Source organism: Pangasianodon hypophthalmus, chromosome 27 (assembly GCF_027358585.1).
Source record: "Pangasianodon hypophthalmus isolate fPanHyp1 chromosome 27, fPanHyp1.pri, whole genome shotgun sequence".
Taxonomy (NCBI): domain Eukaryota; kingdom Metazoa; phylum Chordata; class Actinopteri; order Siluriformes; family Pangasiidae; genus Pangasianodon; species Pangasianodon hypophthalmus.
The window spans coordinates 5,750,510-5,772,191 of NC_069736.1; the positions used below are offsets into that span (position 1 = coordinate 5,750,510).

The window sequence follows — 21,682 nt, forward strand, 5'->3', positions numbered from 1 at the left end:
TTTGTAATATTGTTAGGCCATAATTAAATAATAGATATACTGTAATTTTGAGGAAAGTGTCATATTTATTACTCAATTTTTAGTATATATATATATATATATATATATATATATATATATATATATATATATATATAATGGGTAATTTTCACCCCAAATCAACAACTACAACAAAATACGTAAAATTAATTAGTACACTAACAGCCAAAAAAGGTTATTCAGATAGTTATACAGTCTTAACTTGCTAAAGGGGTTCTACCTATCTGAAAGGGGAACACTATTGTAGAGGTCTGTGTGTAGAGTTCTACCACCATTAACATCCAAATATTACATTGCGTTTAAATAAATAATTGAAGAGTAATAAAAGGTGGAGGTTGTTGAGTTGCAGGTTGTTTTGAGGGTCTCACAGCAGTCAGACCATCCCATACATCTCCCCTGTGACAGGCAGACACAGCTGCTGGATAAAAATACTCTCAGAGCCTCACTTCTCCCAAACAAGGGGAGGACATACACTCCCACACACACTCACCCAACCACTGCAGTGCGTCCACCTTCTTCTACACACATCAGGATTATACCTCCAGCACCCCCTTCATGGTGTACGTGGTCCAGGTCTGAGAGAGAGAGAGAGAGAGAGAGAGAGGGGGGTGAGTCTATTTTTGGGGAGGTGCTGAGTGGTGGATGGCTAGGTAAGTTTCAGAGAAAGTCAGTGTGCACTGTGTGTGCAGTTCCTCTCTCAGCAGAAGCAGCAGCCGCCTTTCTCGTTCTGCTAAATGACCTTACAGAAAATGGACGCTGTGGAGGTGTTTGCGGCTGGAGAGAAAGGCCGCGGGCTCCGGACCACCAAGGAGATGAAACCTGGTGAGGTGGTATTTGCGGAGGCCAGCTTCGCTGCTGTGGTCTTTGACAGGTAGGATCAGTGTTTGGGTTGTGTGTTACTAATATTGGGAATTAGCCATAATAACTAACTTTGAATTGAAACCATCTAGTAAAATTATTAGTAACAAAAGTTATAAAATTCATTTTTAATTAGATACTTACAATTAATCCAATGTAGAGGAAGCCAGTATAAAAAAATGAATAAACACAGAAGCTATCTCTATATATGGTCTTATATTTATTCATAACAATCCGTAATTTGTTTGAAAATTTGCTTATAAGGGCAAATAAAATCCAATCACCATTGTTCGTTCACTTTTGTTCAAACCTTTCATGAAAAACTGAAGTCATAAAGTGCAAACTCTAGCCCCACCCCTAAAATAAAGGCTGCATATAAACTTTTTTTCAATACAGCAAAAAAAAAAAAAAAGAAGAAGCATTAACAGAAATTGATATTAAAATATTAATACATACTGATATTCTGAATGACACTTTTTGCACTTTAGAACATAATTTGTTTTAAAAATAAAGGAAAATGTATCTTTTTCATTTTGAATATGTAATTATCATATTATTTGGCCTATATTTAGAAATCTCTTAGTAATATTTATGAATAATTTTTTTGTCATACTGCATTGTCTTATTGCACTTACAGGTAATTTTGCTTAAAATGCTTTAAGAAAGAGAAATTTTCTGCTAGTAGTTAAATACTTTATATACTTTATATTTGTATATATATTTGTCTCTATTCAGGACATTTTCCCTTCTCAAGATTTTGTATTTTGCAGTACCTGTTCATGGAAACTGATACGAGATATCATTATCTTTAAACCCAGTGGCTTTAGAGGAACTTTGTAAATAGCACTTAGTTCTTAGGTAGCCTATCATGCATCTTAGCTACATTAGACTTTTATGCTAACATAATAACTTCTGTTAGTACACACAGTTGAGGGTTTCATTGTGATCAATTTGTTTTACTGTGACAAGTGACAAGGCTATAAAAGTGAAGGAGGAGAAGAGAGAATGCTAATGGGCTAATTAGCAATGAAAAGCTAATAAGCTAATGATATGACAGGTTTTATGGAATATGGAAGGCCTCTGCTGTGAGCTCTACACTGCTCTCAAAACACATTTCTGACCTTTTGATACTCTAGCAACTTTTATGGGTAGGTTCAGATGAGCACCTTCAAACATGGAGTAAAGTCACTAAACCGGGGTGCCCAGTTTGGGTCTCAGGGGGCCATACTGTTAAAAAAATACTAGAATTTTACAGGTATTTACAGGTAAGTGTTAAAGACTAAACATGTCGAGTACTATGAAATGTACTATGAGGGTGAAGTACTGAGAAATGCAATGCATCCTGAATATTTAGCTGCAAAGACGTCATTCATGGCTAATATTTCATTTCAGTCAGGACCAGTTGAGCATCAGTGTTAAGACTTAAAATGCTCCATCAGTAAGTTAGATCTTGAAATGAAATACTGGATCTAGTTATAAAAATCAGCTAGATACGAATTAGCTAGATATGAAATTTAGCTAGATACGAATTAGCTAGATATGAAATGTATTCTTTATAAGGTGCTGTTTACACCAGTAGTGAATATCCAAATTGGTTATACGTTGGTTATTGTTGTAGCTTGAATATAACTAGCTAGTCACCTAAAAAAGATAATATGTGGCACGTTTGGCAAGTTCACTATTAGTTCATTATTAGCTATTAGTGCTGTTTTGCATAAGTACTGAGTTTCAGCTTTGTTTTTTTTTTTGTTTTTTTTTAAATATCCTGGTTTTAGCCGCAGAGTCCACATGTTAGTACTACAATTGTCATTAATAATTTACTGAGATGAAAAGTCACAGTCGTCATATTCATTGTTTTCCATGTTATTTTCCATGTTGAAAATTTATCACTAAAGAAACAGGTTTTTTTTTCAATTTTAAATAAAAAAATTTAATAAAGAATAATTTTAAGTGTATAGAAATTGTACACACATGTATAAACATATACAATGTACATAATGTAACTGTCTATTTAACTTTTAGGTAAATATTTTAGAATTGAATAAAGAAAAACAAAATGTACATTTTATGTGGCTTACAGTCAGTTTTGGGCAACAGTTGCAGGTAAATTACTGTTGATTTACAGCTGAATACTGTATAAATAGTACAGTATAACAAAATAAAAGTACATATACTGTGCTGCTATACAGTTAACAGTAAATATTTTTTGACAGTGCAGAGTACAGTACATCTTTTTCTCTTTGTATTATAGCAGATACTGTATATAACTGTGCTGACCAGAATTGTTGTTTTGAATGGATTTAAGTGTGTGTTTGTAGGAAACAACCAGGGAATATCAAGACAGAGTAAACTGTCATCACTGTTAATGCCCTTGCTATATGCTAATTTTCTGATGGGATTTTCTAGCTGCAGTGAAACTCTATGAGAGAGGGAGTAACATGAGTCACATGATTCAGATCCTATGACTTGATGGCAATGTACTCCAGGACTATTTCTAGACAGAAGCACGTTCAGATATTCATTGTTGGATGACTCCTATGATTTTATATTTATGATTTATGCTGTCCTGTATTAACTCCACATATTAATGTCTAATAAATATATTTTAATCACATTTATATGTAGCACCAATTCAAAACAAAGCCCGGCCCTGAACATTTAACTTTACATGTACTGTACAAGGTTCTTAAACAGCAAAAGAATGAAAGAGGCTTCACTCTCATGTGACTGGATCACCGTTTCACCTCCATAAAAAGTAAGAAGAGTTTGCATAGTAGTCAGGTTATGCATGTCAGAAGCTAGCACGCAGAGCTTTCCACTTAAAGACTTTGTAAACAGAAACACTGCTTTCCATTATTGTTTGACTGAATGATAGCAGGGCACTGTGTATTGACTTTTACAGAGAATGAAGGATGGATGAAGAAAAAGAGATCTCAGCAGACTTTTTTTAAATTGGCATTACATAAAACATCCCTATCCATATTTATTTTTCAAGGTGTATATTTATTATAGTTGCTATCTTGAAATTGAAATTAAAATTCATGAAAGCATGAGAATATATTGCTTTTTGTTATATAAAGCATTGTGACAATGGCATACAGCCCAGGATGATCTTAGCCATAAATCAAAGATAAAAACAGAATATCCCTAGTGGGTTTGCATTTGTTATTACATCCCCTGAGATAAGACCAGAGTTCAATTTTGCCCTTATAAAGGGTCCAAGCCATCTGGGAATGTCTTCCAATCTGGTCCACAGGATATTTGTCTTTGTATTTGTATTGGAGGGGGTGAGTTTTGATACTTTCGTCTGTTACCATGGGTTGATTGCCATAAAAACATTGGAAAGCCATGAGGACAAGCGGTTTATTTAATGAAGCATGACAGGTGTGTACAGATGAATTCTAAGTAAGTAAAAGACAATCAGGCACAGGAAGGTCACCCCGGAATAAATATGTCTTTTAATATGTGGCTAATCTTGTGTTGCATGTGCAACAAAAACACAAAGTTTTCTCTCATCCGTATGTCTTCAATATTTAATATTTCTTTAATTCTACCTGTGTTTATTATATATCAAAATGGATAACTGATTATATTTAGCAATACAATAGACACCTGTTCTGGTTATTCATTTAAATGAAGTCTAAAAGTAATAGAACAAGAAAAAAATTAGAAATGAGAAAGAAGTTTGCACCTTATAATAACACATTTTGGGATTTTGGTTATTTGCAAATTAGATGCCTTTCACCGAGGAGCCAATAAACTAAATCTAGCAAACCACAGCTTTATTCCTAATCTCTTAAGATAGCATGACGATACAAATTAGCTTGCATGTTAATAACTAGCTGTACCAATAAATACAAAAAGCAAACTTATATTTCCTTATTTCCTTATATTTATTTAGGTATTGTGCTTGCATGTGTACATTCACATATGGTCAATCATATGTGGAATGTGTACTTTGAGGTATCATTCTCCTATCAGCTGTTGTTGTCACATGTTTGAGTTTAGATTTGTCTGGAATTTTAAATAAATGCTTGATGCTGTCTGATGCAAAAAAAAAAAGTCACCACGTGATTTCCAAAAATACATTATATGGCCAAGAGTATGTGGACACCTGACCATCACACCCATATGTGGTTCATCTCCAAACTGTTACCACAAAGCTGAAGGCATACAATTGAGCATGACAATACCCCTGTGCACAAAGTGAGGCCCATGAAGACATGGTTTGCTAAGGTTGGAGTGGAAAAACTCAAGTGTCCTGCACAGAGCCCTGACCTCAACCCTAATGAACATCTTTGGGATGAACTGGAACACCGACTGCACCCCAGGCCTCCTCACCCAACATCAGTGCCTGACCTCATTAAGGCTCTTGTGGTTGAATGAACACAAATCCCCACAGCCACGCTCCAAAATCTAGTGGAAAGCCTTCCCAGAAGAGTGGAGCTTATTATAACAGCAAAAGGGTGACCAACTTTGGAATGGGATGTTTGAAAAGCACATATGGGTATCAAGTGTAAACATACTTATTGCCATACAATGTACAAGATTAGAGAGTAATCGATCTGTTTAAATCTGTTAAAATACAGTGAGTAAATGTCAGAAGTCTTAAGTGAAATAAAAATTCTAGCAATGTACTGCGATACTGAAGTTAATGTACTTAATTATTCTCCCTCTTTTGTCTGCAGTCTGTCCATGCACGTGTGTCACGGCTGCTTCCGCAGACAGGTTAATCCACACCGCTGTGCCCAGTGCAAGTTTGCCCATTACTGTGACCGCACATGCCAGCGAGCTGCCTGGGAGGAGCACAAGCAGGAGTGTGCCGCCATCAAACAGCGTGGCAAGGCACCCAGTGAGAATGTGCGGTGAGTAGAGGTTCTATACTGAGATGCATGAGAGACCAACAAGGCATCCGTCCATTCATCCATCCATTCATCCATCCATCCATCTGTCTGAAACCAAACATCATCTCATGATATCAGATTCATAGGAATTTGCATGTGCAAAAAGTTACCAAAAGTTATTGGAAGGAGTAGGTTTAGAGAGAAGGACTGGCGAATCTGTCTTTGAGCCCATATACGAAATTCATAAGGACAGTTCTGAAGAGCTTGTATAGTTGTACTCAAAGAGGTCCATTTTTCTGTCAATATATCTCATGTTAGCCATGTTGCTGACATCAACAGTAAAGACTATAAACATTTATGAATGTGAAAAAAATCACCTCAGAAATCCTGTCAGGTTAGGTTATGTTAGCTATCTGGCTAATTTTGGCATTAAATGAACATTTATAAATATGACTTTCCTTCAGAAATTCTGTCAGGTTAGCTTATGCTAACTAGCTTTCTAGAATTAGCAGTAAACATTATTAATCTTTAGGAATATGACTTAAAAATCCCCCAGGTTAGTCTATGTTAGCAAACTTTGTAGAATTAGCAATAAAGATTATGAACATTTATGAATATGACTTCCCTTAAGAAGTCTTGCCAGAACATTTATGCATCTGACTTAAAAATCACAGAAATCCTGTCAAGTTAGCTTATGTTAGCTATGTTCTAGCATCAGCAGGAAAGATTATGTGTGTTTAATGAATACAATTTTCCCTCAGAAATCATTCGAAGTTATTTTTTGTTTATAAAGATATTATAGACTGTAAAGATTATAAACATATGACATATGACCTATGATATAAAAATCCACACAGAAATCCAGTCACATTATCTTATGTTAGCTAACTTTCTAGCGGTAGCAGTAAAGATGATGAACATTTATTTATTACCTTCCTGCAGAAATCTTGTCAGGTTAGCTTATTTTATCTACCTTGCTACCATTAGCAGCAAAGCTTATGAATGATTTTCCCTCAGAAATCCTGTCAGATTAGCTTATCTTAGCTATCTGGCTAATTTTGGCAGTAATCCTTATGAGATGCATTTATGCATATGACATAAAAATCCACTCGGAAATCCTGTCAGGTTTTATCTTTAACGATGTTAGCTATCGTCCTAACATAAGCAGTAGAGATTATGAACATTTATGATTATGACTTTATCTCAGAAATTAGCTTAGCTTATGTTAGCTATTACAACTATGCTATGTTAAAACTATGTCACACAACACATCAAATTACGAACATAATAACTTGGTATGGGTGTGTATTGTCATTCTGGAAAATGTTCCTGTATGTTTTAAGGTTCAGTGTCAGGTTTTCCTTTCAGTCTGGCGGCACGAGCTCTATGGCGCATGCAGAAACACAAGGGAAAAATCTTCGACACACAGCTCACAACTCTAGACCTCTTGGAGGACCACATCTCTGCAATGACCCCAGAGGACCTTAAACAGCTCAAAGTGGATGTTGACAACTTCCAGGACTACTGGCAAGGCAACAGCAAGCAGTATAGCACAGACTACGTCTCACATATCTTTGGTGTGGTAGGCACGCCTTCACTGTCCACCTGCAAACTCTATAATAAAAACGACAACATAATACACAGCATATAAACTATAAGACTGGTGGAATGCTATACCTACACATTTGTACTGCTTCATATCTGTATTTCCTTTTCAGATCAACTGCAATGCCTTCACTCTGAGTGACCAGCGTGGGCTCCAGGCAGTCGGAGTGGGCCTTTTTCCTAACCTCTGTCTGGTCAACCATGACTGCTGGCCCAACTGTACAGTCATCCTCAATCATGGCAGGTGAGAAGACCTGACAAGACTTCTGTAGTATGTTTATTTAATTGTGTAATATTAACAATTTTCCAAGTTTTTCAAGTCAGGTAGTGTGAATGAACTAAATAAATAGTTGTCTAGATCTACTGGTGTACAACCATGTTCTTTATTACAGAATACCTATGCTTATAAATATATGAATGTAACAAACAGGACAACAAGACAGGACTTTCAGTTCCTGAGGCGTTTCAGTAAATTGTGGCTGAAAAAAAATTGTACATTTGTATGGTTTACTTAAGAAATCTAGTACCCGGTCTAGCTAAGCAAGTGAAATGACATTTAAATCATGTTGCTCTGTAGTCGACTGTGATCTGGCCTCTTGCCTTCTGCCTTCTCTTCCAGTCAGACAGCTCTGGACTCAGCTTTACACTCTCAGAGGAGGTAGGCTAGTGGAGTGTAACTGAATTTTAACCTTTAAGTTTAAATTGGTCTGTATGTGACATTTATGAAACTTAATCTCTGCAGTGGTGTTAATGTTACTAAACTGAATGGCTAGTGTAAAGTAAAATGATAATTTATATTAATTAAAGCATTTAAGGACTTTCAATTTAGCCTTATATGGTTTGATTTTGGGATTTGCATTAGACGCATTGCAATTTGTTTTTTGGAAATATGTGTACAGATTGAATAGAGTTGTATGCTTTGGAAGCACGGATCATTATTTTACGTCTGGTTAAGCATATTTTTATGCATCATGCTTGTGTTCAATGTATTTTTTCTACAACATATAACCTCAGATCCCCATGAAAGCATGCATTTACAACTCAAAACATTAGTGTATCAACTGACAATAATGTTCTCCTATGTAATGCTTCATCTAAAACTTCTTTCTCTTCCTCTAACCCTTTCCTCTGACAATGTCACTGTTCTGTCCTGATGGTAGGATTGAGCTGCGCGCCTTAGAAAAGATCCCAGAAGGTGTCGAGTTGACGGTCAGCTATGTGGACTTCTTAAACTTATCCAAAGATCGTCAGAAGCTACTCAAGAAGCAGTATTACTTTGACTGTAAGTGCGAGCACTGCAGCAATGGCATCAAGGACGACCTCATGATGGCAGTGAAAGAGACAGAAGGCAAAAAGGTGGGGTCATTACTAACATATTGTCTATACTGACATATTGGTAAAAATCAGTTTAGGAACGCTATAATGTCTTATATTGATTTATTGAATTGGATTGGTCAGAAGGTAGTTCCATCTGGAGTTCAAATGAAAGATATTAATTAAAACACTCTTTCTAATATGTTATCATTTCTATCGTAACAGCTCATTCACAAGCACTTGTATAGCAAACACTCTACAAAATCTTAGTCTGATCATAAATGGATTTTTAAAATGTGTGGTTATTTAACAAAACAAATATATAATCATTGATATGGTGAAGCTTTCTGTAAGGACGTTTATTTGATGTTTATGGAAGGAGTTTGCAGTTTCAGCAGTCTTGGGTTTTCTGATAGAGAGACTGTTGAGGGAATGATTGTTTATAGCTGCTATATTGTATGTGATAACTAGAATACATAGTTAAATGTAACTATAAATGGATAAAAAAGTATGACATGTTCTTTAATAAACCAAGACTTGTAACTGTTGGCAGGTTGCTGTGATATAAGAGGAATAAAAACACATCCAGGCTTACTGTTTTTTCCTATAGCAGCATACCCAGTCATTTTATGTTCCTTACATAGACCTAATATTATAAAAAGTTAATCAAATCTCTTCAAAAAATTTCTAAGAGCTCAGATCTGCTTTTTTTAAAATGATTATTAATTATTATATTTATTACAATAATATAATTATTAATTATTATAATAATACAATGTCATGAAGGTATCAATCTTACTAGGAATTTTTTGGAACGTCTCATATTTTTTCTGAGCTCTCACTAATGTCATATTGGTAAGTTTTTCTTAAAACCCTGCATTTTAAAAAGGAATTAAGACCATATTTTGTTAAGAAGAGAAATATATCTGTGAGATACATCCTAAAAAAAAATGGAGTTAAATCAATGACATAATTCAGTTAAGAACAAGACCATGTCAAACCATTACACCATGTTAAGGCTTTAAGTAAGTCTTATGGTTATGTTTGGGATGTGATTTTATCTCAGTTTCTCTACTGAATCCTCAGCCTTCGGCCGAGCTGGTGAAGGAGGTCACAGACTTTAGTGTGGAGGCTTTGGCCAAAATTGAGCAAGCTCGCATGGAGGGAAACTTTCATGAGGTAATCTGTATCAAAAAGTTTTAACTGCCATATATAACAAGTACATAAGAAGCAGGCGCTTAATACAGTGGTGCCTGGTAATAGATAAAATAAATAATACAGCACGACTGATAAATAGACAATGCACACTATAATGAAGATAGATTGTAAAAAAATTGTTCCAGGCCAAGAGAAGTTAAGTGAGAAAAAAGAATTTAGATTTTCAATAATTTTGAATTTGTATAGTTGGTTAAAATATGTGTGACAGTCTGGGTAAACGCTTTACATGGTGAAATTCTCTACTATATTTAGTTCTGAAAACTAGAGGCTTTTCTGATTATTTTGCTGAAATATCTTTAGAAGTATATTTTGGTCATATCTCAATCATAAGGCAAAAATGAAAAGGGAGAAAATTACATTGAAAAAAATATTATTCCCATCATGTAACAGTCGTCCGTGGCTGGGAGCCAAGGGAGCAAAATAGGTTTTCTAGCTGGGAGGGGTGTTACTCTCTCCCCTGTCAATCACAGCAACGCTAGCTAATTATGGCCATCTATGAGCTCATGTATGAGGAAGAGGGTAGATAGCGCTTTACTTTGAGGGTGTTGCTGGCTTCAAGTGTCTCTGAGCAAGCACTTGTGTTAGCCTTCGCCCTCCTCGGTTTGTAGCTGTCATATGATAGGGGAGAGCTGGATAGTGGACAGGAATTTTCAGGTGACAAAACTGAATGAAAAAAAAAAAAATCGACATTCTACTTGAATGAGAGACAACAACGCACTAATTGAATAAATGCAACTGTTCTTGATTTTTGTAATTTTCATTACATTTAACACGCACCCACCTTTATTCATAGCCATGTTTGCCATTTTTGGCTGTTTCCCAGAATGCAGCTTTTAAATCACCAGACATCTAACTGGTTTTCCCAGACTGCCGCATACATGGCATGTGAAACATGTAACACATATTTATCTTTTGTGGCATCAATGTCTGGTGTAGGTAGTTAAAATCTGCCGTGAGTGCTTGGAGAAGCAGGAACCGGTGCTGGCTGAGACGCATCTCTACCTGCTGCACGTGTTCAAGGTGATCAGCGAGGTGCTGTCATACCAGCAGTCCTTCCAGGAGGCTGCAGAATACGCAGGCAGGATGGTGGAAAGCTACATGTAAGCATGCATGTTTGACGTGGAGTTCTTACAATGGACCATAACTCACTCCGTTAATATCTTTTATGTGTATATACTTGTTTCCTGCCATCAATCAGGAAGCTCTATCACCCAAACAATGCTCAGCTTGGCATGGCCATCATGAGGGCAGGCGTGACACACTGGCACGCAGGGCTGATCGAAGCTGCTCATGGCCTGATCTGTAAAGCCTATGCAATCCTCATGGTTACACACGGACCCCATCACCCAATTACAAAGGACTTAGAGGTAATACACTAATCGGCTGACACACACTTCTACAGCAACTATGGTGGTTTCATTTTAAATACAGTGTTAACATTACAGATTTGTTATGATTGTGGAGAAATAAAAAAATCAACTCTATTGGGAATATTCCTAAAGGTTTACATTTAAGTGCACTTTATTGCTTTTACTACTGGGAAGTATTCAAAATGGGCAAATGATGTAATTGTAATTAAAATTATAATTATGTGCTGTATATTTTGTATATATTAGGGACAGAATAAGCCAAAATGGTATCTCCATTTGCCATTTCAGAAAGAGTGTGTCCTTCTGAAAAATCACTTTGTCCTGATTATATAGTGAAAGTTTCAGATGAGTGTGAAAACTGAAGCATCCATCTTTGAATGGATGAAAGAAAAATGTATCATTATTTTACAATTAGTTTACAAAGAAATATAAATTCAAAATGTTAAAATGCTGGTGAAACAAGACCGCAATGCAAAACATACAGCAAAAGTAACAGAAAAATATTCAGAAAAAAAACTTTAGGGGGTTATATACAGTATAGCTGACCTATAAGGGCAAAGGTCATTTTATTAGAGAATATTTATATCACATTCAGAAATGGAAATGGAAAATTTATTTCATATAATTTTGCTTATTTTATTTCAGTCTTATTCTGTCATTACATTTCTTTGTCTTCTTCATTCAGTCCTAAGGGTGTGCAAACTTTTGCACTCGACTGTACCTTCTTTTTAAAAATTTTGTATTGCATTTCCGGAGACTCAATGTTTATTGTGAAATTATTGTCAATACCAAGAGGCTACAGTATTAATTCTATTTAGTAGTTATTTTAGATTTCCTTACCATGTGTTTCATATATGAGAACAGGATATTGAATTCGGCAACCCTGAAGACAGTGCTTTGACTGTGAAGAGAACATTTGATGTGTAAAGTATGTCTTTCCCCAGGCTATGCGCACACAGACAGAGATGGAGCTGCGCATGTTTAAGGAGAACGAATATGTCTACCACACCATGCGTGAAGCCGCTCTCACCAGCAGACACACAGCCACTAGCCTGCTCAAGAGCAAATAGATCTTCAAACACATGTAACTAATTTTATCACACCTAAGAAAAGCATATCTGCAGTGTTGGATATTCCCAACCCTGAGCTGGAAAACCCCTCAAAACGATTAATTACTAATGACTGTGAAATTAATGTAGCAGTGTTGAGGTTGAAATAGAAAGAAAATGTTCACTGGTTGGTAAATTTCCCTGTATGTCTCTCTGATTTGGAAAATGTTTGTGTAAATAAACCTTGCAAGACATGGAAATTGCCCAATAAATTTCAAATAAGGTGTTTCTACTTCTTTATACTTTTAGAATATACAGAATTTTCCACAACACCTACTATCATTCTGAAAACTGTCCAAGCTACAAGGACAAGGTTCTTGTTCCTAATACAGAGTGTGTGATTACATGGCATACACTGCAGAAAATAACATCTTACCAAGTGAAAATATATTGCATAATGTCAAATTTGTGTAGTAGTTTCTATTATAAGATTACAAGAATCTTGTATCTGCGAATAGCATAAGATGCTTGTAATGCTTGGAAAAAAAAAGTCTAGAAATAACAATACTATAAATAATCTTATATTTGGTTTATTCTAATAATTATATTAGGAAATATTAGATACATTTGATTACATTCAAGATATTTTTACTTGCTAAGATGTCAGAGTAGAGTAACACTGGAATGGAAAGTCAGGTCATCATGCATTCTTATGTCATGTGATGCTGAATGTTTTGAATATTTGATTTAGAGTAATATTTGGAAGCAAAAAATACTTGAGAAATAACTAGTGACCAAGAAGAACAAAGAACTTACGTAGTTTTGCACTTCAAATGAAAAGGCTTTGTGATGCAAAATATGTAAATGTCACCAAGAGAGAAAGGAACAAATTCAGGGATGATGTCATTAAATACTACACAACCAAGCTACAGTAAAATTCATAAACTGGGTTTATTTAATTTCACACGAAATTTCTGATATCAGTAATAACTGCAACACAATTACTTGGTCATTTATGTGAATACCACAAAGCTGGACATCTCTATGCAGTGTATCCTGAAACTGAACTGTACACTGTAATGATATATAATCACCTAGAAGAGGATGAGTTCCCTTTTGAGTCTGGTTCCTCCCAAAGTTTCTTCTTCATGTTGTCTCAGAGAGTTTTTCTTCACCACTATCACCTCTGGCTTGCTCATTAGGGATTGAAATCTACATCTGGATTTCTATAAAGCTTTTTGGTGACAATGTCTTCTGTGAAAAGTGCCACATAATTGAAATAAACCTGTGACGTAGAAATAGGTCAACATACACAATAGCACAGTGCATTAATGAGAAAAATACAAAACATACCTTCTTATTGACTTGAACATGATTTCTAGTTGAATTGCATGAATCTACAAGGACTAAAAATCAGATTGTGCTTAATCACTGCAACTCACATCAAAGCAAACAATGGGCTCATGGAGGACAATAATGAAATATGCAACTGAATTAACCCATAAATCAGATTAGTTAAAGATCAAAGGTCTATGTGGAATGAATGAATAGGTTTAAAGGTCAATCTTGCAAAGATAAGCTAGTTTTCTTTAGTTGCTGCACAAACAAACAGTGTAAATGGATTTAAGTCAACTAATATTAAAAATGAATACATTTTATAGTTGACTTTATATCTCACAAAGCATAGAATTTTTATTCTGGCTGTTTCTTATAAATTGAATATTACTACTTAATGTCTAATGTTTAAAAAAACTCATAATAAAAATATAAAGTGGTGGTTCCAGTTCACAGCTCCAGGGTCTCTGGTTTAATCCTGAGCTCAGGTTATTGTCTACGTGTTTCACATGTACTCCCTGTGTTCGTGTGGGTTTCCTCTGGGTTCTCTGGTTTCCTCCTACCTCCCAAGAACATGCTGGTAGCTAGATAAGCTATTGTAAATTGCCCCTCAGTGTCAGTGTGTGTGTGTGTGTGTGTGTGTGTGTGTGCTTGGTGCTCTCTGATGTACTGGTGTTCCAGATCCAGATCTCCAGATTCATTGACTCTGACCAGTATAAAGCAGTTCCTGAAAATGAAGTATAAGCTCACCGCTTTGACATATTGTAAAGATTGCTTAGCACATTGCTTAGTGACTTATGTACTTACAGTTATTAATGAGCAAACGAACAAACGAATGAATGCATGAATGAATAACCCATTTGTCTCTGACATATAGGCATTACAAAACCTTTACTGACTACTGAATACTTTGAAAGTCTATTGATATTATAATTACAGTACATTTGTGTCACGATGGTTGTAGCTGAATACCCAAAAGGAAGAGTATTCAGGTGTTTATAAGAGTTTACACATGAACAAGAACCAGATATTAAGAACTAATGTAGCCAAACAACTTAATCAATCTGTAACATAAAATATTTTTACTTCCAAACACTCTACAGATGCTATTTGTACTCTTACCAGCAGGGTGCAGTATCTGTTTGTAGAGCTATTCCTGGTACTTTGCTCTTTGCTCTTGTGTTACACTTAACTTTGCTCCCCTTCATGCATGCTACATTCGCTGGTATACTAAATACTGTGCCTTAATTACAGCATACAACAATCTGACTCACTATTTAGTGCTCTTTTGGATGTAGCTGCAGTCCCTGAGGCCTTCACTCATCTGTAATGTGTCTGTAATATTGCTGTAAGTATGTAGCACATACTTACAATAGAACAATAGAAACCCTCATAGAATTTGTAATGGTTTTAATGGTTATAATGGGAATTGTCTTGGTTGTCTTGGTTTCCATGGAAACTGTAATGGTCTCCACTGGTAATTTGTTGCCTTCTATTGGTGGCATGTTATGTCTAGTGGACACCATTAAGGACCAGTAATGGTTTTAATGGTTAGCTGATGGTTTGTATTGGTGTTTGTAGTGGAAACCATTAGAATTTCTGTGATGGTTTCTATTGTTTTCTTTTTTTTTTTCCAGCAGTATTGGAAACAAACTAGGCTATGTTCCTGATTTCCATGATTTTATTATAAATCAGTGACATTTGACAGAAATCCCTAATCAGGCTTAGATGGGAATACTTAGAATATATAAAAAAAAATTGATTCAAATGTACACAGTTCATATTTTACACAATTATAAATGCATAAAGACAAGATGCCAAGACAGTTCAGGACAGCATGCCAGGACAGTTCAGATGCCTGTAATATAATTTGACAAGAACAATCTAACTATTTGTGTTATTTTCTTATCTCCGTCTCATTTATTAGTGGCTGTAGGTTCCAGATTGATGACTGCACTATTAGAAATAAAAAGGTGCCATTGTGGAGTCTAAAGACTTTTAGGAAATCTTCAACTTGAAACCCATTAAATATATTTATATCGAAATATTTCCAATATGGTTAGTGATCCTGGTGCTAATTTGTTGGTTGGAGTTGTATTTTCATTATTCCTGTTAGAAGTTAGTGATTGTGTGCTATGCTGATGTCACAGGGTGACAGTGCAAGCCCAGTTACAATAGTGTTTAACAGGAGAAAACATTCACAGTCACATTGTGGTATTAGCTCCTAAAAACAAAAGAACAAGAGCTTCTTTTCTCACTCACCATTTTCCAGTAATGTCATATCAATGAGAATTCCACCACAGCTGGACTCAAAGTCCCAGAATGCAGTGCAGCTATAAGACGTAAATGCGCTATGCGAGATGTGTCATTTTTTTGTAGACAGAGGAACGATAACAATATGTATAAAAATTCAAAAGTCAATTTCAATGTCAAGCAGATATCTAAAATGAAAGCTAGAGAAGAAATTGAAAAATGAAAAAAAATTTTGCTATATACTTGAGATTAATTAGAAGTATTGTTGAAGTTGGTGTTAAAAAGAAGATATTTATTACCTTGTAACTCCTGGTAAATTTTTAAGAACAGCACATACTTTAATCTTCCTGTATTTTTAGCTAGTCAGATACAGACGAGATGCAGTACTGCAGCACACGTGGAGGGGTTCACGGCTGGGACTTCCGGGATGTTCTCTTCTCAGCCTATGCTCCAGACGGGGGCATGTTCATGCCTGAGACAATTCCCTCAATCTCCCCTGCCACTCTCCGATCCTGGTGTTCTCTGTCCTACCAGCAGCTTGTGTGTGAAGTGTGTTCGCTCTTCATCCCTGAGCAACTCATCCCGAAACATGACTTGGAAGGTAACTCAGATCCTCCTACTGATACTCATCCCAAATGCATCTCTAATGCCTGACGTTTCTTTGTTTCATTCCAGGCCTCATATCTAGTGCTCTGTCCAAGTTCTCCGTGCCAGATGCAGTGAAGATGGTGCGACTGAAGGGCTCTCTGTCCATCTTGGAACTGTTCCATGGAAAGACGTTGGCGTTTAAAGATCTAGCCATGACCTGCACCACACGCTTTCTGGAGTACTTCCTGCGCAAGGACAACAGACGCGCCATCATCCTCGTGGGTAAGCAAAAAACATACTGAAATTAAAAAGACAGACAAGGTTACACATTAACAATATATTTGTGCCCCTCATATACCTCTTACTAATGGAATGAAAACGCTTCTCTGTCTATACAGGGACATCTGGGGACACTGGAGGCTCAGCCATCAGCAGTGTGTGTGAGCTTAGTGCGGTGGACATAGTAGTGGTTTTCCCCCGTGGACGAATCACTCAGGTGCAGGAGAGACAGATGACCACTCACACAGAGGACAATGTCCATGTTTTTGCAGGTGAGCAAATTTATTTAACCCTTATGTCCTGTTTGGGTAAAAAATGACACATTCATTTATTCATTTTCAGTAAAGACTTTATCCTGGTCAGGGTTTTGACGGATCCCAATACATTGCAGGGCATCATGCGTACACAAATTCACACAATCATTCACACCTAGGGGCAATTTTTATGGGATGTGGGAGGAAACTGGAGAACCCGGAGAAAACCCAGGACACGCAGAGAACATGTGAAATTCTGAAATTCTTTTATGCCACATTTTAAATGTAAAAATGCAAAGCACAGATAATTTTTTTAAAAAATCATATTTGTTTTACATGATGTTCAACATGATTTGGCATCAAAGTAAATTTGTAAAATGAAAGAAACACTTGATTAGTTATCTTAGTATAAGTAGGAAACTGAAAGGTTATTTTAATGCCTGCCACATGACCTGCACTCACCTGCCATTGTGACCATACCCAAGCTTTTGTGTTTATTTTATTACATATTGTTCTCTCATTCCATTTATAAATCTCTTTGTGTTGCACTTAAAGCGGATGGAAGTTCGGATGAAATCGAGGTGCCTTTGAGGAAGCTGTTTGCTGATCAGGACTTGGTGAATCGCTATGGTCTGATGAGCCTGAACTCAGTGAACTGGTCACGCATTCTGGTGCAGCTCGCTCATTTTATATACGCCTACCTGCAGCTGAGTGGAGTTCGGGATACAGACGGAGACAGACTACCCGCTCTGGAGGTTGTGGTGCCTACAGGAGGGGCAGGAAATATAACAGGTACAGACAGGCATTCAGTCAAACTGGCATTAAGCCTCTGGTTTTGTTTACTCGGTTATTATTTCAGTCAAACAAGAGGCGTGTATGAAACAGAAGTCAATTGTCTTATCAGGAAGCACTTTGAGGGCAGCATACGTAGCCAGGTTACCAACATACACTAACAGTTACTAACCCTAGGTCCATTAGGCAACATGGAATAAAATACCTTTGGGGAAATCAGATGGGCAGAAAGGTGTGAAAACCAAAAAAAAAACAGTTCTGTGAGCAGTAATGCCTTGCTGATGAGAGAGGTCAGAGGAGAATGGCCATACTAGTCTGACAGGAAGGCTATGGTAACACAAATAACCACTGTTAACAACCATGGTGAGAAGAAGTGCATCTCTGAATGCAAAATACACCAAACCTTGAGGTGGATTGGGTTACAACAGCAACGGACCATATTGGGTTCCACTCCTGTCAGCTAAGAAGAGGAATCTGAGGCTCACAATTCTAGACAGTTGAAGATTGGAAACATCATCTGTCCAGTTCCAGTGTAAAGGTGTTTCTATTGAAGTGGCCAGTGAGTGTATATGGCCTTTTTTTAACAGGTAGAATAGATGGATCTGTTATATGTGTTTTATTTATGTGGGCCATCTGCGAATGAAGTTGAATAGGCCACGGGATCATTCTTTATTATATAGGCAGGTGAAATGGTAGCGCAGTTATTTGTGTTGAGGACCCATTCAGTCTGCCTATTCTTAGACATTTCTCTTTTTCCGCTGGCTTTGTAGCTCTGGGATCAACACAGGTTCAATATAATCTCGACAATAGCACATGGGTCATTTAGATGCAACGGTTTGGTTTGATAAAGCCTCTAAATTACTCTCAATTCAAGTTAGACATAATGTAATAATAGGCCCATTTGCATTTGGTTGTTGAAGTGCATGCCCTTCATTTTGTGTGTGTGTGTGTGTTGGTGGATTGTAGCTGGATGCATCGTAAAGCGCATGGGGGTTCCTCTGCACCTCGTGGCCATGGTGAACTCTAATGACGTGGTGCACCGTGCAGTTCAGAGTGGAGATTTCTCCATGGCTGACAGTGTCAAGCAGACTCTGGCTCCAGCCATTGATATTCAGGTGCTTTACATTTTTCCTTCAAATAGCTGATCTAATCTACAGAGTGCATGTGTGATAATTATCTGTTTTTAGGATCCTTATAACATGGAGCGTGTGTTCTGGCTGTTATCTGGAAAAGATGGTGCTTTAGTAAAGAAGATGATGGAGCAGTTTCAGGACACTCACACACTCTCTCTACCTGAAACACTCCACAAAAAGGTCTGTGGTGTTATACAGCTTTTTTAAAAATGATGTGAAAAAGTCATCAAAATTCAGCAGATAAGTATTAACTCATTTAAAAAAATAAGTTTAGCCATGCAGTACAGAGAATCTTGACATCTTTCATACACTTTGCTGGCCACAAGCTTCAGGATCTTAAAGGTTGCAGTCTTACAGTCTCCAGAGTTCTGTGTATAAACAATTTTATGTGTTTGTTTCCATTTGGAAAATTTGCAAACCGGTCATCAACTTGCAAGCAAGCTAGCTAACATTAGGCTATTATATTATGTAACACAGCCAAGTTTGCTAGCAAGTTAGCTAGAATAACTATTATATTGTGTAAGTCAAATCAAATCAGTAGTCTGGTATGCTAGTCAAGCTAGTTAACTTTAGGCTAGCTATTATATGATGTAAAACAATAGCCACGGTTACTAGCAAGCTAGCTAACATTAGGCTAACTATTATATTATGTAAAGCAGTAAGCAGTGTTGCTAGCAAGCTAGCTGACATTGGGTTAAGTAATTTGTATGATTGTAAACAGTTGCTAAGTTTGCGATGAAGTTAGCTAACATTGGACTAATTATTATTATGTGAAATTAAAACCAATAGCCAGGTTTGGTAGCAAGCTAGTTAACATTGAGCTAACTTATATTGTTAAACTAGTAGCTAGGTTTTCTAGCAAATATTAGCCCTCACATGATAGAAGAAAGTCAAGCAAATTAGGCAGTAAATTAGTAGATATACATTTCTATTTCGGGTTTCTTTTTTAATGCTATGCTAATAGCCGAAAATGAAAATTTGCTACATTTCTCTAAGAATATAGAAAGTGGCTAAATTGCTCTAAAATTTTGTAGGTATTTTGACTATATTATATTATATTAACAATTTGTTAACAACTATAAACAGCTATGAAGCCAGTACAATAATGTATTTATTTGTGTGTCCTTTCATTTTGCACAAAAGAACAAATCTGTTTTCCTAATGCAGCTCTGGCCTAGATAAAAAAACAAAAAACTGTAAACTGTTAGTCATATTCTCTCGTCTCTTTGTTTGTGTAGTTGTGTTCAGTCATGTGTTCAGGTTCTGTGTCTGATGAGGGGATAATGGAGGCCATAAAGAGGTGTTGGGAGGAAAATCAGTATTTGGTGTGTCCTCATACAGCTGTGGGAGTCTGGCATCACTACCACTGTCCTGTCCGCAATGGGGAGAATAGGTCTCTCTCACTCACACACACATACACACACATACACACACACAAAAACACACACAAGGCTTGTATTTACCTATATTATTTTCCCATCACTGTATACAAACACATCACACCAAAGTCAAACAAACTCACACATGCAGCAGATGAGTAAACACAGTTCAGTAAAATCCGCAGGTCATGTCCCAGTCTAAATGTTTAAAAAATGTCCGTCTTATCTAGGTGTTGCATTGCGACAGCTTCTCCAGCCAAGTTTCCCGAAGTGGTACAGAAAGCAGGCCTGACCATCGACCTCCCTGAAGTGGTGAGGCAGCTGGAAACGAAGGAGACACGCTATAAACATCTGGAGCGAAGCGAGAACTGGGAAACAGCACTAAGAGAGCGTATCGAGGCTATCGGCTCTGCACGACAACAGGAAGCACTGTTTTATACAGTATAGCCATGTTTAGTCACTGGAACGTTGTGGGTTCTAATCTCTATATTAGTATTCAACTACTCAAATATACATTTGGGCCTTGATTCACTAAAAATTTGAGTGTATAAAAACACATGTGACCTTGATAAAAAAAAATTTGAAAATTAATTTTCTAATGCCTTGGAAGATTGTGTCTTTCATAAGAGCAGTCTTGAATGTGTTGCATGGTTGGGGGTTTTCTATACATCTTATTTTAGTAATACACAAAACACACGTCAATGCAGATAGATTAATTAAGCACCCATGGTGTGATTTACTGCAGCCAAGTCACTTCAGGACCAGTATTTTTGTTTAAAATTTGAAAATTAATACCACCGAAGGGCAAGTATGCAGTTTTATGTATGATATTTGCCATATGTTTGCACCTCCTGTTCCAACAGTATTCATGTGAATATGGTTTCTAACATATCTATCATATAACAGAACTCACAGTCATTTCTGCATGCTTTTTGTTTTACATTCATATTGTGTTTTAAACCAATGAGCGTTTCAGTTCACTCTTCCGGGAGTCTCTTGGAGATAACATTTCTGCATTTTCTAAATCCCTTACAAAAAATGCCAAATAATTGCACACACAGTTAACACTCTTTTTTTGAGATTTTAGTAAATCAGGGTCTTGTGTTGGATTGTGTTGGACTGCCTCATGTGTATGTGAAAGATTAAAAAAAAAAAACATATACCAAGTGAATTGAAAAGGTACTGAAAATGTTAGACTGTGCAGAAACTCTTTAAATATAATTTAGTTTTAATAATTGCATTTTTTTTTATGTTTTGCTTTCAGATTTGTTCCTGATTAAAGATTTGATCATATATTTTACATCATTCATATAGAACTTTCACTCATCTTATTGGCTTTATTTTCCTTCAGAAATGCTATAAATCTCTCCTT

At 36.4% G+C, this 21,682-nt stretch overlaps 2 protein-coding genes across 4 annotated transcripts; both read left to right on the forward strand.

Moving 5' to 3' along the window:
- The first annotated feature begins 625 nt into the window (after window positions 1-625).
- smyd1a (SET and MYND domain containing 1a) lies at window positions 626-12,585 on the forward strand. Of its 2 annotated transcripts, XM_026921663.3 has the most exons (11): window positions 626-647; window positions 729-910; window positions 5,586-5,762; window positions 7,110-7,323; window positions 7,460-7,590; window positions 7,966-8,004; window positions 8,507-8,702; window positions 9,747-9,839; window positions 10,815-10,978; window positions 11,077-11,245; window positions 12,193-12,585. In XM_026921663.3, exons 2-11 carry the CDS (start codon window positions 774-776, stop codon window positions 12,316-12,318), a joined length of 1,446 nt encoding a protein of 481 aa, XP_026777464.1. In that variant the 5' UTR covers window positions 626-647; window positions 729-773; the 3' UTR covers window positions 12,319-12,585. The 2 variants fall into 2 exon arrangements, with proteins under 2 accessions (XP_026777464.1, XP_053086219.1); XM_053230244.1 differs by lacking the exons at window positions 626-647; window positions 7,966-8,004 and having other exon boundaries at window positions 665-910.
- Window positions 12,586-14,713: 2,128 nt separating this feature from the next.
- On the forward strand, window positions 14,714-21,610 carry thnsl2 (threonine synthase-like 2). 2 transcript variants are annotated; one of them, XM_026921661.3, is made up of 9 exons: window positions 14,714-14,980; window positions 16,249-16,486; window positions 16,561-16,755; window positions 16,872-17,024; window positions 17,562-17,798; window positions 18,765-18,913; window positions 18,986-19,111; window positions 20,170-20,324; window positions 20,541-21,610. In XM_026921661.3, exons 2-9 carry the CDS (start codon window positions 16,264-16,266, stop codon window positions 20,755-20,757), a joined length of 1,455 nt encoding a protein of 484 aa, XP_026777462.3. In that variant the 5' UTR covers window positions 14,714-14,980; window positions 16,249-16,263; the 3' UTR covers window positions 20,758-21,610. The 2 variants fall into 2 exon arrangements, with proteins under 2 accessions (XP_026777462.3, XP_026777461.3); XM_026921660.3 differs by having other exon boundaries at window positions 14,719-14,980; window positions 16,245-16,486.
- The last annotated feature ends 72 nt before the right edge of the window (window positions 21,611-21,682 follow it).

Excerpts from the sequence above, each read along its gene's own strand:
- smyd1a (XM_026921663.3), top strand. The coding sequence starts at position 774 with ATGACCTTACAGAAAATGGACGCTGTGGAGGTGTTTGCGGCTGGAGAG. Across the intron at positions 8,005-8,506 it reads GCTTTACACTCTCAGAGGAG|GATTGAGCTGCGCGCCTTAG; the intron begins GTAGGCTAGTGG and ends TCCTGATGGTAG. Across the intron at positions 10,979-11,076 it reads AGGATGGTGGAAAGCTACAT|GAAGCTCTATCACCCAAACA; the intron begins GTAAGCATGCAT and ends GCCATCAATCAG.
- thnsl2 (XM_026921661.3), top strand. The coding sequence starts at position 16,264 with ATGCAGTACTGCAGCACACGTGGAGGGGTTCACGGCTGGGACTTCCGG. Across the intron at positions 17,799-18,764 it reads AGGGGCAGGAAATATAACAG|CTGGATGCATCGTAAAGCGC; the intron begins GTACAGACAGGC and ends GGTGGATTGTAG. Across the intron at positions 20,325-20,540 it reads GTCCGCAATGGGGAGAATAG|GTGTTGCATTGCGACAGCTT; the intron begins GTCTCTCTCACT and ends CGTCTTATCTAG.